Source organism: Pan troglodytes, chromosome 1, assembly GCF_028858775.2.
Source record: "Pan troglodytes isolate AG18354 chromosome 1, NHGRI_mPanTro3-v2.0_pri, whole genome shotgun sequence".
NCBI classification, from domain to species: domain Eukaryota; kingdom Metazoa; phylum Chordata; class Mammalia; order Primates; family Hominidae; genus Pan; species Pan troglodytes.
In genome coordinates this window covers 137617637-137635958 of record NC_072398.2, presented here as the reverse complement: position 1 = coordinate 137635958, position 18322 = coordinate 137617637, and the positions used below count along the sequence as shown (strand labels likewise).

At 34.3% G+C, this 18322-nt stretch overlaps 1 protein-coding gene across 6 annotated transcripts in view; it reads left to right on the top strand.

The window, feature by feature from the left end:
• FNBP1L (formin binding protein 1 like) overlaps positions 1–15522 on the top strand; it is a 106259-nt gene extending 90737 nt beyond the window's left edge. For 3 of the 6 annotated variants that reach the window (XM_009425602.5, XM_063799533.1, XM_009425606.5), the window contains 6 exons: positions 1873–1887; positions 4956–5065; positions 7703–7835; positions 8208–8302; positions 10131–10279; positions 11804–12117. In XM_009425602.5, coding sequence (XP_009423877.1) covers positions 1873–1887; positions 4956–5065; positions 7703–7835; positions 8208–8302; positions 10131–10279; positions 11804–11982 — 681 coding nt within the window. In that variant the 3' untranslated portion in view covers positions 11983–12117. Of the gene's footprint in view, positions 1–1872; positions 1888–4955; positions 5066–7702; positions 7836–8207; positions 8303–10130; positions 10280–11803; positions 12118–13265 lie in introns of those variants that run through there. The other 3 variants (XM_524770.8, XM_003308219.7, XM_009425613.5) reach the window with 3 other exon arrangements.
• Positions 15523–18322: the final 2800 nt, after the last annotated feature.

Below are 18322 nucleotides of genomic sequence, written 5' to 3'. Positions count from 1 at the left end.
TCAGAGACATTTTTCTAAGCTTTTGTCTCTCCAGAGTAGTTCTCATGAAATTTTGTCCTATTTAAAATGAAATACACCTAATAATTTTAATTGTCTAAATGATTTCCTTTTTAGCTCTCTTGTGTTTATTAAATGTAGTTGAGTATATGAAGTTTTCTAGTTTATGAGTATATAATTGTATATGAGAATAAGATATTTTTGTATGGAACATGTATTACTTTAAAACCTTACACAGAACATATGTCTAATATTTTTACAAAGAACTTGAGCTTTGTACATCCCCAAATCTAATTATCAAATTTCCAATTGATAATTTAGTAAGACTAGATTAACAAATAGCTGAAACATTTGATATTTCAGCTATAATTATCTTAATGTTTTCTCTAAAATATTAATATAGAAATTAGAAAGATAATTTGCATCACTTAGAAATTTCACTGGTGAAAATTATCGAAAGATAAGTCAAATTCATATACTTCAAATATTTTGTTGCTTGTCCTATATATAATTTCATTTAATAACATTTTTGAAAGACTGTGAATATCTTTCTTCAAACCTTTCTATTTCCTTACCAGGAGTTTTTTAATAGCAAAATAAATTGTGGTTTTTGTTTCTCAAAAATACTGACAGTCTAAAGAATGTTAAGCTTAATTTGGAACGATAATGCATAGCAGTGACCAACTCATCAGAGATAAGGGGTAGATATTTTTGTCAGATTATTTATTAAAATTCATTCATATTTTTAATGTGAATTTTTTATCTGACATCTCCCCAACACCTTCTCTTAAAACATCGTGATTTAGAAAACAGGGAAAAGTAAAAATTTTACAGGCAGCTCACCAATTGAGATGAATGTGAAGATTAACTTTATAAAGCTCCGTTGCATTTTCTGGGTCACCGTGTGTGTGTATGTGTGTGGGTGTGTAGTTGGGATGCTATATAGATGCCATGCCAGTTGCAGAATCCTATTGACCCACAGAATGTGGGAGATATATCCATATCCATATACATATCTATATCTGTACACACACACATATATATACATATATAAAGTATTGTTGTACAAGAGCACTATGGTTGGTCTCTTCAGAATCTGTGTCATTTCATATTTTCAGAAAGAATACATTTTAATCAATTTTCTAAAAATTGAAGTTATGTTTTTAGTGTTGTTCAAGCATATGGATTTTAAAATAAAACCTGAAAAATGGAAGCTATATTTTTAAAGCAAAATTCAACCTATATACTTGTATATATTAGGAAATGTGTACGGGAAACTTGAATCTGGATAACTCACTATTTTGAAAATAATGTGTTTTTAATGTACATTTTAAAAGATTTTAAAATGAAAGTAAAAATGTTACCCTCATCTAACCATGGTATATTTAAATTCAAACAGTACTTTGAAGTATAAAAATGTAGGTAATAGTGTTTTCTTTAACGCACTGGAAAGAACATTCTATTTTTTAATATTTCATGTAAGATTTCTTTTTAAATGTTTAATCTTAGAGTTCATATTCAACTTTTCAAATATTAGTAATTTGAGAATAAAGAGCTATAGAAGTGAAATCCACTTACATAAAATTCACTTTAAAAGAAAATGCATGATTACAGGTAGAATGTTTATTTTTAAGTTTTAGTTAAACATAGAAAATATCTGCCCATTATCATCAATGTATGCTTTTTTTTTTTTTTGCAAGTAATTTACTTTCCCAAAATGTGCTTAAAATGGTTTTTCCGGCATAATTGTTTGGATTGTGAAATGTACGTGATTTATTTTAGTATTGTAAAAAAGAATAGGCTATTGCATCTTCTGTATTATGGTTTCCTGTGAATAATTTACCATTTCTTTCTGTTTTCCATTGAACTATTCAGTGGTCGGTGAAGATGGTAAGCCTTATGTGCTGATCTATATACTGTGCCAACATTAAGTAATCTCAAAACATTGTTTTGTTTAATTCAAAACAAGTGGTAAATTACATCCCACGTTTTCACCTTGTGTGTTTTTTCTTTTTATAGTTTCATAGTCCAGCATATGCCAGTACTCTTGATGTCATAAGATTAGAAAATGTGGTTAATTGTCATCAACCCATTAAGTTCTTAAATGTCATTGAATGGAGTCCTTGTCATGTTACAGAGGAGCGTAAAATTGTGGTTAAACATTTTTTAAAGATTACATGGTAGAGCCACAGTTTGTTATGCAGAAGGAAAATTTAGCAAATATTATTTTGCTTAATAGCCTTTAAAAAATCGTATAAATTTGATTTGTAGTTTTATCCCCAGAGTCATTAGATTTTTCCAAAAAAAGAAAGAGAAGAGAAATTTCAAACTAGTATCATTATGGAGTTAGTCCTTGGTTCTTCTGTGCTATTGAAGGAGAATGGAAACACAAATGATCTAAATATCCTGTGTGTGTTTGTGTGGGGGGTGGGGCGGGGCGGGGAAGGTGTGTGTGTGTTTGAGATGTTCCTTGGTATGTTTATTTCAAACAAATTAATGGGTCTACATTAGGAACTAACCCCAAAATTATTGTATAGGAAGCTATTGGAAAATAGACTACTCTTTTTTACATTGTTGGAATCAGCCTTTTATAAATTCCTTTGTAGTAAGAGAGGTTGTTAAATGCCCCAGAGGTCTTCTGAACATCCATAGGAAATAAAGTTAAGTTTAATTCTCATATTCTATGTAAGAATAGAGTTCCAATGTCAAATGGGATATTAGAAATGTAAGTGCCTCAGTATTTACTGTTCATAAATTTGAGAACAGGGTTTGATAAGGGATAAGTGGAATTCTGGCAGATTTACTTGTAGGTTATTGTGAGTTTATCATAATTTTGACAACAACAACAAAAAAAAACTCCACAGTATGTCGAAATGCATTTCTTCATTTTATTCAATAATTTTTCAAGATTTTTAGAAATATTTTTAAAAATCTAAATTAAGAAGTTTATTTTTGGCATATATATATACTAGTTTTCAAAACTTGTACTCCTTTTCTGTAATCCCAGCTATTTGGGAGGCTAAGGCGGGAGGATTGGTTGAGCCCAGGAGTTCGAGGCTATAGTGAGCCATGAGAGCTATGATCACTCAACTGCATTCCGTTGTGGGCAACAGAATGAGACCCTGTCTCTACAAAAAACCTTCAACTCCAAAGTAGATTAAATATGACAAATTTATGTTGCAAATTAACCAGTAAATCTAAAGGAACTCAACAAAGGAAATTTCACCATTGATTTATTTAGGCCAGATTGGGTTGATTGATATCCTTGTTTCTGGTGATTGGTAAATGAAAAAAAAAAAAAAAAAAAAAAAAGCAACACTTAGGATGCCCTGCTTTTTTCTAGCAAGCTTGTTGAATATCCATAATGTACAGGCCACTGGGGAAAGAGGCTAGGGATTCTGTTATTAATTAAATGTTACATTTAATTATAGCTCATCCTAGGAGTGAGTTTTCTCTTTTCTGAAAGTAAGTGACTCATTCTTACACATGGTGAAATAAAGCTATTTAGCATATGTTACAGGCATAAGTGGCCCAAAGAGCAAGAACTTATTTGTTTTGAGAGCTCCTTTTAGCATCACTTTAACAAATTTGAATATTTATATTCTTTTTTCTTTTCTTTACCCTTTTTTTTTTTTTTTTTTTAAAAGACGGAGTCTCGCTCTTGTCGCCCAGCCTGGAGTGCAATGGCGCGATCTTGGCTCACTGCAACCTCTGCCTTCCGGGTTCAAGTGATTCTCCTGCCTCAGCCTCTCCCGAGTAGCTGGGATTACAGGCGCCTGCCACCACGCCTGGCTAATTTATTGTATTTTTAGTAGAGACAGGGTTTCATCATGTCGGCCAGGCTCCAGTCTGGCCTCAAACTCCTGACCTTAGGTGATCCACCCACCTCAGCCTCCCAAAGTGTTGGGATTACAGGCGTGAGCCACTGCGCCTGGCCTCATGTTAATATTCTTAGAATAACCATTTTGAAAAGAAAATGAATAGTGACAGGCATCATCAATTTCTGGAGTATATATAAAGATTTAAGTAATATAGGTTTATATTAAATAGATTCAATAGCAGCTAATATTGGTTCTGTTGTAATCTGTAATATAAGTAACAGTGATTAAAATAACATTTAAGGGAAAAGGTGTCATTTGGAGCAGATGTTTACATTTAAATACTAGTACTTTTTCTTAAATTGCATAGTTTTTTGAATATCAAAACTTTAAAAAATTTTCAGACATCAAGGATCTTTCCTAAAGAAGGATTTTATCCTTCTTTCAGTAACAACCGAGGTATGTTATTTGGTTTACAAAAGGTTAATTGAAAATATACTGTTGTTCGAATATAATTTCTGCTCAGTGGATACTTCTGTCTTTGGTTTTTAATGACCAGGTATGTTTTGAATGGTTTAATCAGTTGTTCAAAGACTATATGTAGTGTTAAAGTATATTTCATTAGATTGTCTTTGTGAGGTAAGTTTCTTAATTATATTCATATTTTCAGTTCGAACATTTGTAACATTCTGAATGTCATGGCAATGGGTTTTATTTGGAAATGTTGTGATATGTTATATATAAAACAATACCCTGTATAGACAAGAATGTTACGTGTTTCCATTTTGTTGTTGTTGCTGTAAGAAGGTTTACATGTATTCATTATAACTCTGCCAAGATTTGAAAGTAATGTGATACTACCTACCAGTTATCTGTATCTGGGTATGATTTTACTTATTCTGTTTCATGGTTTTATAAAATGACTGAAATTTGAGCTCTTTTCTTCAGTACATTGTTTTCATTAACATATACGCATAAACACACACATCTGTGTAGATTTCTTTTTTTTTTAAGGGGTTGCTTGAGGCAAATTTGAAATTAAACTTAAGATTGGTATGTATTCTTATTTTATAGCAGGTATATTTTAAAAATAACATTTCCCGAAAATGTCTATTATAATGATTTAGATTCTCTTTTCAGGGCCCAGCACTAGAAGATTTCAGTCATCTGCCACCAGAACAGAGACGTAAAAAACTACAGCAGCGCATTGATGAACTTAACAGAGAACTACAGAAAGAATCAGACCAAAAGTATTATTCCTTTAAGTTTTCTCTATCATTATTATTTTAGGATCTACTTTGAGTGACGCCCTTAAATGTGATATACAGAAGGTTTAAAAATCATACATCCTAATTGAAATATCTTTTGAGAGAGAATTATACTCCTACCCTGGAAATTTTTATGGTTACCCTGTCATAGGTTAGAGAATTTCCTTGGTTGCAGATTTTTATTGAATGCTAATATGCCTTCATTAATTTGCAAAAAATTTCTTAATATTTTGTTATCAAGAGTAGTTTCATCAGCACTACCTCTTATACTTTGATATATTTTCATTTTGCTTTTATATATAAATTGATTTCATTAGCAACCTGAGGCTATTTTGTAGCAAAACATTTGGCAAATGGTGCTTGATTACTGACGGCTTCATATTTGTTCACACATAGGTTTACTTTTTTATTTCATTTTTATAAGACGTTTCCTCTAGTTTAATTTTTTAAAAATAGACATAGAAGAATTATTCACGATCATTAAAGTGTTATTACAATGAATTGGTGACTTGCTATGTCTTCACTTACGATAAAATTGGGGCTTAAATTGTAGCATGAGAGATTGAAGTTTTGATGCTAAGAATTAGTGTATCAGGTGTGATGTGGCGCTTAATCATAATGAAATATTTGCAATACCTTTGATTCTCATTCACAGTAGCTGTGTTCTGTAAAGTCACTGTGAACACTAAATTATGGAATACTGAAACATTGCTCTTAGGGAGATACAGGGTTAGGTTCTAGGTAGCCACTGGTCACAATGTTTCAGTCAGCTGATTGGCACATAACCTTTTTTTATTTGTGTTTCTGTGTAAAAACACCTTATTTCATATATGATGTTGATTTATTAACTTTGATTTTTTTCTAATAGCACTGTAACTCATGCTTGAACAAAGCTTATCTAAGATTAGAATTTTCTCTGTAAGGTAATAAATATCACAGCCTTCTTGTGCTTCAGAACACTAGACAGCACTTGATTGCCATGCTTAGGGGCTATTTTAAACACCAATATCAACAAAAAGCATAAAAATATGAGAAACATTACACTAAATGAGTAGATTGCAAAAAGGATACATGTCCAGAATATGAGAATACAAGCAAGAAGGCCAGAGTGTCACTGGTTTGACCACAGTTTAGAACTTGAATGTACCTCTGGTGACTCAAATTTTCCCAGATATCTGCATGTCCAAAACAAGAGTAAAGGCACAGAAATGTGAATGTTCTTGCCATGGACTGGAATTAGTGCTAATCCAGAGAGACTTGGTTAAAAATTATGTGGAACATAATAATAGAAGTTGAAGATGAAGAAGTATAGGACTTGTGAAAAATTCTGAATGCTTTTCTGTGAAGTTCTGTAGGTATTACAGTCCCCAGTTATTGAGAGAAGGGGTAACATTATTAGCTCTGTGTGATAAAAGATAATTGAAAACTGTATGAAGAGTGAATAGTATAGGAAAGAGATTGGAGGTAGAAGACTTTAACAATCCAGATGAGAGATGCTGAGGGCCTAAATTAAGGCATGGCCATGGGAATAGAAAGGAGGAATAGAAAAAAGAATCATTTCAAAGCCAAAGTAGGTTGTACTTTCACCTGATTGGATGCTGGAGAAGAGAAAACATGGAGGAAGCTTAAAAAAAAAAAAAAAAGATTTGTAGCTATAGATTTAATTGCAACAATAAGAAAAAAGTTTAGGGCAAAGATAAAGATTTTGTTTATGTTGATTTTTGAAATGTGAAAAATCCATATTAGAAGTGTCCAGTTGGGTTTAAAGATATGAATCTAGAATTCAGGAGAGAGAGGTCTGGAGATACGCATTTGAAAATCATCTGAAGATGGATGACATTAAAACAATTAAGAGATCATCCTCCAACAAGACTGTAGGAAGAGACGAGAAGAAACCTTTGTCATTTTATGTAATACACATTTAAAGGTTGAACAAAGAAGGAGAAAGAAGGCAGTGAGGGAGATTGTGAGAAAGCAGAGGTGAGGAGGAGGAAAAAGAAAATGTAACCTATAGGAAGTCATGAAGGAAAAGAGTATTGAGGAGTGTTAGTCAATAGTGTCAGATGTTAGAGTCAAGGACAGCTAATTGAGGCACAACCGATTGTAATATGATTAGAGAATAGGAGGTAGGTTGAGAGGAATTGGCAAATGACTGACTTTGGGTGGGGGCAAGTTAAAGCTGCCATTCCTATTTCTAGCAGAGGTGAGTGGGAGGACAATGATGATGTATGAGCTAAGGAACACTGTGGAATAGTGTGGCTGAGTTGGAATATAATGAGTTTGATTTGGGACATGATGAGCTGAAGAATATTCTTCCAGCCCTTGATTTTGTGTGTGTGTGTATATGTACATATAAATAAAATTCCTTATTTAGAAAGCAGGAAGTAAGAAATGAACTCTGTTCTCTTTTGGTATTCTGATTGTCTTCATAAATTAGTAACTCTATATGTTATCACCTTTATGCAAATTGTCTTTAATCAGGTCATGTTAGACAAACTTAAAAAGATATGACTCTACTTAAGATTAAGCTGCGTACGAGTCCCCAGAGTCCAATAAAACTCTTTTATCTGGAAGCATATGAAGTTAATATTTAATTCTGTGGTTCCTTCTCTTTTTTAGAGATGCACTCAACAAAATGAAAGATGTATATGAGAAGAATCCACAAATGGGGGATCCAGGGAGTTTGCAGCCTAAATTAGCAGAGACCATGAATAACATTGACCGCCTACGAATGGAAATCCATAAGAATGAGGTAGATTTGTTATTCAGCACTTGTCAAGATAAATTATTATTATAAACTTCATTATGATAGATTGGTTTTTGTTAGAATTATCTTCAAATGTTTATATTTAATGTTAGGGTTTATGATCTTAAAGTATTATTGTGATGTGTGTTATTTAATCTCATTAAAGTTTTTTATTTAGACCTTTATATAAGATTAAACATTTATACTATTTTTTTGAATCAGCTATAAAGTTGATCCTTTGACCAGTTTGGAATAAAGGTTTCACATCTCTAAGAATTACATAATTATAAAAACTTAAACACATTTTAAATGTAGATATCTTATGAGCTTTTAAACATATTTATTGAGCTCAGTTGTTTGCTTATTTTTTTTCCTAAGGCTTGGCTCTCTGAAGTCGAAGGCAAAACAGGTGGGAGAGGAGACAGAAGACATAGCAGTGACATAAATCATCTTGTAACACAGGGACGAGAAAGGTGATTTTTTGTATTTTATTTGTATTTCTTCTCCCCAGAGTTTTCTCACCCTTTTGTCCTAAACTTTATACAATTCGTTTTTTTCTTCCAAATTTAACAAGTTCAGCTTTTGGTAACCTCAGTCTTTTGAACTTAAGTAATTTTCTTTAGTGATAATTACAGGTGAAGTAGGAAAGTTCATCTTGCTATTCAATCCTAGTTTGTCATGCATCCAAACACAGAGCTAGGAACATAGAAAATTCTTGGAGCTACAGTCTGAGGGCCTAGGCTCCTCAGGCATGGGAAGGTTTCCTAAGGTTCAAGTGGAATTAGGGTCGCTTATGCCAAAGAAAAATTTTACTATCAAATAGCTCAGAGTTTTGTGAAGAAAAAAAAATGTATTGTTTGTTTGGACCAGAGCTTCCAAAAGACACTTTGCTAAGTTTCTGTACCACTTGTGACATTTCTTTCTTGATGTATTATATCTTTTTTTCCAGACTAAAAGTCCACAAATTAGGATTCACCTTAGAGAAAAATGTGAGAGGCCTAGTAACAACTCTTAGTTTTCTACTTAATTACAGTGTAATCTGAGCAAGTTCATTTTTAATGCTCCCTAAGTCTCAATTTCCTGAAATATAAAATGGAGGTTAAAATATCCACCGTTTAGGTTAGTAAAAAAATAATACACATAAAGCACCTAGTAGTAAATAGTGGTAATAGTAGTATCACTTCTTGAAAGAGTACATATCTTTAATCTGTTAAGAGATACCCACAAATTACTGGTTTTTGTTATTAGGTAAAACTCAGATTAAAAGGATCTAATTTCTTTGGCATGTGTTATTTCTCTGGCTTCCAGGCTTACTGAAAGTACTGTTAAAATCTAATTCTGTAAAATTTTCCATTATTAAATCTAATTCAGTCATTTGATTCTTCAGCAAAATTATTAACATTTTTCTCTGATTTAAAAAATTTTAAGAAAAATAAATAGTGTTTGTATTACCTGCTTTTTTGGATTTTTTAAGTTACCAACTTCCCTGTTACCATGATTAGTTGGAAATTTACTTTACTTTTTATTTTAGTTGAGAATCTTTTAATTTTCAGTGACAGAATGAATACTTTACCCATGCTGGCTTAAACTAAAAATGGACTTCATTGGCTGACTTTAGGGAGAGCTTGATCTAGGAGCTCAGATATTATCCCTAGGACTCAATTTCTCTCCACCTCACAGCTGTGCTTTCTACTGTGTTGGCTTCCTTTTAAGGCTCCAAAGCTCTAGGCGCGTATTCCTGCAGGTTTCGAGTCCAGTAGAAAAGGGACAGAGTGAGTTCTCTTCCAAGAGTCCCAAGCAAAAGTTTCTGTGCATTTCTTACATCTGATTAGGTTACAGGACTTCTTGTGAACTGGTTATATAGATGCTTGCTCTGATGGGCCACTCCAGATTCAGAATAGAAACAATTCCACCTGAAGCGTGTGAACTAAACATGGATATGCATGGGTCCCTTAAGGAATTTTAGGATGATAAATTTGGGATGATGGAAGACAAGGGTCTAGAACGTTTTTCTGTTTTATCTCTAGATCCAGTGATAGTGAGGTGTATTTACTGAATAATACTTTGTGCCTAGAATATTGTAATCTTGTAATTTTTTTTTAATTCAGGAAATTCAGCAAAGCAGCATTTTGTATTAGAAGTAATTTGTATACTTGACATTTGAAAAAAATAGGGCTTAAGTGGAAACTGTGTCATTAATATTTAATTTTTGGAATTGATCCTGAGGTGATCAATTTATAAATAATATATAGAATTATCATGTTTATGATACTTGATCAGAGATAATTTTTTGTTTTATAGTCCTGAGGGAAGTTACACTGATGATGCAAACCAGGAAGTCCGTGGGCCACCCCAGCAGCATGGTCACCACAATGAGTTTGATGATGAATTTGAGGATGATGATCCCTTGCCTGCTATTGGACACTGCAAAGCTATCTACCCTTTTGATGGTATGATTTTCTTAATAATATTGTATGTGAAAAAATTGGTTCTTTAAAAGTATTTACATCAAGTCACTCACTGTAGTATCCTTATTTAAGTAATATACGTTGTCAGAAAATTATTATCCCATTTCTTTAGTATGCATACTTTTGTTATAACTGTATTACAAATGTAGATATTTTTCTTCCATACATGGAATTAAAAGGAAATTACCCACGTTACTAGCATCCTAATACAGATTACTAATTAATTATCAATTTTGGTCAATGCAGAATTTTCACCAGAGTTCTTACTGTGTACATGTCCTAAACAAAGTTGAGGCAGCTTGAACATGTAGCCCAACCCAGGAAGCGGGATGCTGGTGGATGCCACTTCATGTTCTTCCTTGTAGCTTACTAACATTAAGAGACAGGTACAAGGCATAGCTAGCTGAATGCCATCATCATATACTGAGTCTGTAGGCCACCTGTTTAGATGAAAGTGGGAGAGAATGTAGTAGCTACTGACTATGTTATCTCTTACTCTATGAAAGTTGAAGAACAAACTCTGGAAGGGAAGTAAGGCACTGAGGCCTTCTCCTGCAGATTTTTAGTTCCTCTTTATCCTGGACTGTGAAAAATACTTTCCCTCAACTAACAGGAGAACTGAGTGACACTTTCATAAATAAACGGTTGTAAAATGGTGCTTGATTTAAGGTCTTTCTCCCCCCTTCATGTTGGTTTAAAATTGAGCAAAGTCTCTAGTAACTTCTTATTAGAAAATATATTAAATTTAAGACCTTGCAGCCAAGTGCAGTGATGTGTGCCTATAGTCCCAGACACTTGGGAGGCTGCGGTGAGAGGATTGCTTGAGCCCAGGAGTTCGAATCCAACCTGGGCAGTAAGAACCTATCTCTAAAACAAAACAAAAGAAAACAAACTTGCTATAATGTAATCTAGAGAGTAGGGAAGCAATTTGGCACGTGTTAAATGAAGATTCAGTTGTGAAAATTGTTACTGCTAAGCAGGTTGGGGGTGGTTGGGGATAGAGAGTAAAAGAGTTGTGTATGGCCATTCTGTTTCTACCATCTCTAGAGTCAAACCCGTATTTTTCTCTGTTCTCCCTTCAAACTCTCTTTTTTCCTTCTTTCTTCTTGCTCTTTTGCTATCTAGTTACTGTTTTCCTAATCCATACCTGCTGAATTTTTTTAGATAGTAATACTACTAAAATTTGGGAAAAGAGTTGGAATAGTGACATAGGAATTAGAATACCCTGTCAAATCATGTAATGTCACTGTGACTCAGTTAACTTCATCCGTTACATGGCGGTGATGTTATCCAGCCCTGCAGGCTTATTATGCAGCTCAAATGAGAGAATGTATATGAAAGTGCTGGGTAAGCCACAAAGCACAATAGAGATGTTGCTAGTGAGAGTCAGTAGTTCCAGGTACATTGAAATCTAGTAGGGTTTCATTGTATTTTGTGCGTTGTATTTGTAACTTAAAAAAAAATTATCACAATGCTTAAATTATGCTTGTGAAAACTCTCATCTAGGACATAATGAAGGTACTCTAGCAATGAAAGAAGGTGAAGTTCTCTACATTATAGAGGAGGACAAAGGTGACGGATGGACAAGAGCTCGGAGACAGAACGGTGAAGAAGGCTACGTTCCCACGTCATACATAGATGTAACTCTAGAGAAAAACAGTAAAGGTGCAGTAACTTATATCTAAACTAACCAGGCACGTTTGTGCCATGTGTGACATAGGAAGAGTAACATAAAATGAAAACACATTCAACAGGTTGAAAAAAATAAGGAAACTTAAAGGGCATCCAAGATTAATTGTTCACTATGTGAGCTGAGTGTAGGCTTGATCTTGTGAACATTACCACAAGAAACATTTTGTGGCACTTTACTGTTTGAGTAACGTTGGTGTGAAGCTTAATTGATGCCTTTTGCTTTATGTCCTGCTTAAGTCTGTGTGAAGGATTTGTGTTTTTCTGCCTTACAAATAGAATTTGATTTATTGGGCAGGAATTCATGGATAGTAATGCTCTCTGCCCCCTTTACTTCAGAAAACACAGTGACTTTAGTGAATTTGAATAGTGAAACTGCTCTGAAATGCTATGGAAAGCCGACTCCCCAAAGAGTGGTTTCTTCTAGAAGTTTGAATTTGTAGCTACAGTTTCCAAGAAGAAAAATAGTAGTTGGATAATTTGGTAAAATAATAACATCATTTTCATTTTCTTACCTATTCTTAACTTTGGTTTCCTAAAGGAAGAAAATAAGCAGGTAGCACATAATCTATTTAAGTAGATTTAAAGAGAGTTTCAAAATAAATCTCCTGGTCTAGCTCTTAGGTGAATAAAATAGATTTTGTTTGAGACCTCAAAATATTTTGAGGTTAGCTGGTAATTTTCAATAATTTACAAGCTTCCTTCCAAACTAATTTCATACTTTTGTATGTTTCATCTTGAAAATATCTTTTGGGAAATACCACTTTAGTGATTATTTAGCATTTAGCAGTTACACATAGGAAAATACACAGTTACATAGAAAAATACACATTTGAAGATAGAGGAAACCTTGAATGGAGGGGAAGTGTTGACAAATTTTAATTTTTAAAGGAGAAACTTTTTGACTATCTGGGTTAGAGGAAGATATGTGTACCACCTTTAGGGCATTTTGTTATTTCCGCTGAATCATTAGTTATTAGGATAGATAAATTTTTCCAATTAGTTTCAGCAAGCATTGTTGGAAACACTGTGCAGTCAAGGATTGTGCAGTGCTGGTTGTGTGATCACACCCTGAGTCAGTGGTGTGGGGAAGTAAAGTGTGAAGAAGCAGTAAGATTGGTTTTTAATTTTGCCCATGTTTTAAATTTTCCTGGTGTTTTCGGTAGCTGACTATAAAATGATAGAGACATTTGGGACAGGCACTTTAAACTGAACACCCCTTTTGGTTTTACCAAAGGTCTTCAGTAATTGTTCTTTTCTTTTTCCTCCTGGACTGCAGGTTCCTGAAGAGGGTTTCTGAGGAAATGGGCAAGATGTTGAAGGAGGTTACATGCAGCTGCTTTTGGGGGAGGGTATTAGAGTTGTCAGGCTCAAAGAGAGTGAGAGAAGCAAGTTGCATGAGTGCATGCAGACATGATTATTTTTTTTTACTAACTTCATTAGCATTTCCATACATTGTTTTTAAAAATCATAATACCAACCCTTAAGTTCCTAGTTCACAGTTATTCCCACAAAAGAAAAAGCCAACAATAGTGTACCATTTTTCTATTTATTTTATTGCTGTCTAATCAATAAAGAATGCAGAGCTGTCAAAAAATGTGTCTTACATTAGCTGTCCCAACAGGATTGTCTTCCCTCCCAGCTCTGTTTTAATTGGCTTTTAGACCCACTATCTGTCAGATCCTTGCCATCTGTCAGTGTCTGCCTGCGCCACCTCCGTGCTTGCTTAACATCCTGTTGCATGTCTAGCGTGATTGAGCTAGATTTTTCAGGCATGTCTTTAGATTCCCTTGTTCTTGTCAAAGCCTTGTTTTGTTTTACATTTGTAGTGCAAATCACTTTGTCAAACATCTCCAGCACTAATGTTTCCATCTTAGTATTTGTGCACACTGCTATAACTTCCCCACTGCAAACATTCCAGTTTTGGCATTACGAAGAAGTAGCTATGAACCTGAAGTATTTATGATAAGAAAAAGAAAACATCTCTGCTGTAGCCTACAGCCCAGTTGAAAGAACTCTTTGAAACGTGATACATCTTCAGCACCTCAGTCTGGGAAGAATCTATAGTCAGCACTGAAATCCTGGCATAATAAACACAGAAGATATTCACCACCTCAAGACAAAGGACTATTGTCAAAAGTCAGCTGCTTCCATTCAAATGCTGCCTTAAACTTGAGTGCCTAAATCTGTTGATTGCCAACACTACCACTACAGTATCCCACAAAGGGCTTTATGTGTCAGCTCAGTGCGACCTGCTTTAACTCTGCAGCACCGCTGCAGCTGCCGATGTAGCCTCGGTAGGTGGCTATTAGAGCTCTACCATATACAGTGGTGCATCTTCAAATTTATGCATCAAACTAAAGACATGTCCAAGTCCATTTTAATTTCCTCAGTGGTTTTATGAGAAGTTTTATGGACCTCCCCCAATTGTCTTTTTATTTTGGGTTATGACGATCATGTTTGATAATTACAATGATAGTCTCTTTCCACGTGATGCTTTTGTTTGAACCTGATAAAATTTAGTGAAACTTTGTAATGATCTATGTGCACTTTTACTTGTAAAATGGAATTTCTGTATGTTTATACTTGTAAATATGATTGTTGTTAGTGCTCCTGTTGCTCATGGTCTCCTGCCTCGCATTTGTGATTCTGTTAATGACATGTATCTTAACTAATTTCTTAGTGGTGTTGTAATAGGGAGATGGGGCAGGTGGGGGGTTATTTGTACCACTGAATCTTCATTAATTTGGTTCTTTACTGTTTTGAGGGGAGAAAGAACGTGAAATGGTTTGTGTATTATTGAATTTTAAGCAATATTTTAGAAGCTGTGTGACTGCTTTAATAACTTTTTCCCAGTGTTATTTGAATCATACTACCCGTTATACTAAAGCTGAATGACAATTGTGTGAAAGTTACTGCCTTCATAAGATCAAGTCACCACTGTTACACAGCTGACATATAGTGTATTACCTTTGCAGCTAGTAAACTATAAAGTTTAGATATTGAATCTCGTTACAGGGTTATTTATATAATGTGACATTATTCAGTACTGACAGACTACATGAAGTAGTTTTAAAATCTAGTGCTATTTTTATTTTAAAGGTTAGCAATGAGGAGGAAATGTGATCTGGCTGTGTTTGTCTTCTGTACAAAGCCTGAAGTGCTTATGGTTTTTTGGCTAACAGCCACAGAGGGCAAAGTTTAAGACTTTCTTGTAAGGACTAACTGTTCTTTTCAAGCTACTGTTTGTTTTTCTAAAAGCAGGATTTGCTTCCGTAGGAGGCAAGTTCCTTGATGTGGAATAGTGCAACCTGTATATGGGTTATTATAATAGGAAAGACATTTGTACTTGCACAGTTTAAATCATTCTTAAATTTTGAACATGTGAATTGTCCCAAAAAATCTTTAATTTTTTGGTAATTTTTACTCTTTTTGTGCACATGTTGATTTCTTAATGGTAAATCCTTCATTTAAAAATAGTGTTCTCTGTTGAGAATATTTTCATGGAATAAAACAATCTTTTCATGGCCTGTTAAGGTGTTTAGTGTGTGATCTTTCATTGCTATGTGAATCAGAGATGTGATGATTTTGTTCTTGAATGTGCCAAGTCTCAGATAATACAGAGTAGATGAAAAATTCCATAAGTGGGACAAGTTTTTTTTGTTTTTTGCAAAGCAGTTTTGGAAATTGTATTCTAATTTTGGTTTCTCTAAGCTTTCCTAAAGGAAAAAAAAAGTTTGCTGTCTCTTTAGAGTGAATTTAAATTGCATGCAATAATTTGGATTTATCTTTCTTCTCCAGTAGCTGTGTTGCATAGACTTTCCTTTTACACCATCTATCCACTGCAACCATACGAACTGTCCCTATACCTCATAGCCCAATCTAGCCACTACACGCTGGACAGCATTTCCTGTGCTCCGGCTTGATTCCTAATCAGTTACAACACCCAAGTCTTCCTGGCATTTCAAAGCATGGAAAGAACATTTGCCATAATTAGTGACACATTATCTGTAACTTCAGGAAGTCTAATTTCAGAAGATTCACCTTTTAAAAAATGCAAATGTGAAACTATGACTGCAAACTTTTAGAAACTCAGAAAAGGGAATAAAATTCAGGGTAGATGCTGAACAATGAGAGGTTACGATTGTTGAGATGAAAATTTAGGGATCAATGCCAAGTTTGGAAGTAGGAACACACAAAACAATGAAAATAGCAGGAAAATAGTGTCAATTGTTAAAGCTTCAGATGGACAGAGGTTTGGGGTGGAGAGCTCAAAACAATGAAAAAAGCTTTTATTATCAAAACTAAGATCAGTGAAATCACTTCCTATTTGCGAGGGGAAGATAACGTCCTTAATAACAACAAATGAAAAGTCTCTCTAGTCTCATTGAAAAGGGTTTTATTTTGAAGAATGTTCAGGTTAAGTATTCCTTATCTGAAATGCTGGGGACCAGAAATATTTCCGATTTTTTTTTTTTTTTTTTTTAGATATTTGCATTACATACTTAACAGTTGAGCATCCTTAATCCCCAAATCAAAAATTCTCCAGTCAGCATTTCCTTTGAGCATCATGTCATTGCTCAAAAAGTTTCAGATTTTGGAGTTTTGAATTTGGGATACTCAACTTGTATTAGCTTAAGTAAAAAAAAAAAAAAAAAAAAAAAAATGCTTAAGAAACAATGAACCTATTTCAATGAGCTTATATACCTAGGATCAATGTATTCCTGAGTATAGTCACTGTCAGGAATTAGGGAAACTACAGAAAACATAAGATGCACCAAAAGATTGGGGAATTGGCAAACACACATTTTGAAGAGTAAATTCTGAGAAGTTGGACAACAACCCTTGAAAGTATTAGATAATGTTAGCTTTTAGGGGACAGTGTATTGGGCAACTGACTGAGGTTCCTAAGAATAAGCCATGTCAAAATAGCCTCATTTCTTTTGATACAAATGGGGGGAATTCTAAGACATAATTAGTGTCTTGCTTTCAACACAATTTCAGTTTGACAAGATTTCTCACTTGTTTTCTGTGAGTTGTGACAGCACTATTAGGGATATGGGAGCATTTGACGAACTGATTTGGTAAACCCAGAATCTCCATCCTGAGGAGTTTCTTGTGGGTAATATGTATATGTATGTTATGAACCATTATAAGATAAATATATCACCCAGTTTAACAAATAGAATATTACCAGGTGGGCACAGTGGAAGCACTGTCTTGAGTGTGGAGTGAGACAGACAAACTACAAGCTTCCAATTCTGGCAAACCAAGATGAGCAATCCCCAACCATCTTACTCCGTCTTTCTCCCTTTTCTCCATTCTCTTCTATGGCTGAGAGCTCCTGCCACTGGCTCTTGGCATATAGCCAGCACCCAGATGGTGCTGTGCTGTCTGATGAGGGTAGGAGGTGAGATGGCGATCCATTGCCTGTTCCCTCTCTTCAGGTGCCAGGCAGTGGTTAGTAAACTAATGACAGTGGTCAGTTGAATGGGGGAAGTCACTGGAAGAGTTTGCAGTTCCTTGTGTCAAATCACAGGGGCATCATTTCCCTGGTGACAGCCATATCAAGCAAAAGATTATACCAACCCATTTGTTTAAACAAACAACTTGAAAATTATTAGTGATTTATAAATGGTTTGTGCTACTTATATCACTTGATAAAGTTTTATGTAGTTTAAATAAAATGAATTATCTTGTTGATTTGTACACTGATTTATATATTTATGAATTTAGTAATATCCCAGTTATCAAATATTTTAAATATTCCATTGTATCTTGAGACTTGACTTTTTCACTCAGCATCATTTCTAAGATTTATCCTTGTTTATGCATAATTTTATTGTGTATAGTATTCCATTATAAAAGTATACACAAATCATCCTCTTGTCGATGGACATTTGGGCTACTAGTTTTGCTAGTAAAAATATACTGCTTATGTGTATCTATGTACATGTTTACTGATTTCAGAGTTTCTCTAAAATTGTACCGAGGAGTAGAATTGCTAGGTTATGGTTATAGTTTTCATTACAATTTTAGATTCAAGGGGCACGTGTTCAGGCTTATTACGTGGATATATTGTGTGCTGCTGAGCTTTGGACTTCTAATGATCCTTTTGCCCAAGTAGTGAACATAGTAACCAATAGGTATTTTTTCAAGCCTTTCTCCCCTCTCTCACTCCCCCTCTCACTCCCCGCTTTTGGGATCCCCAGTTTCCATCTTTATGTACATGTTTACCCAATGTTTTGCTCCCACTTATAAGTGAGGACATGCAGTAGTAGTTGGTTTTCTGTTTCTGTATTAATTTGCTTATGGCAATGGCCTCCAGCTGCATCC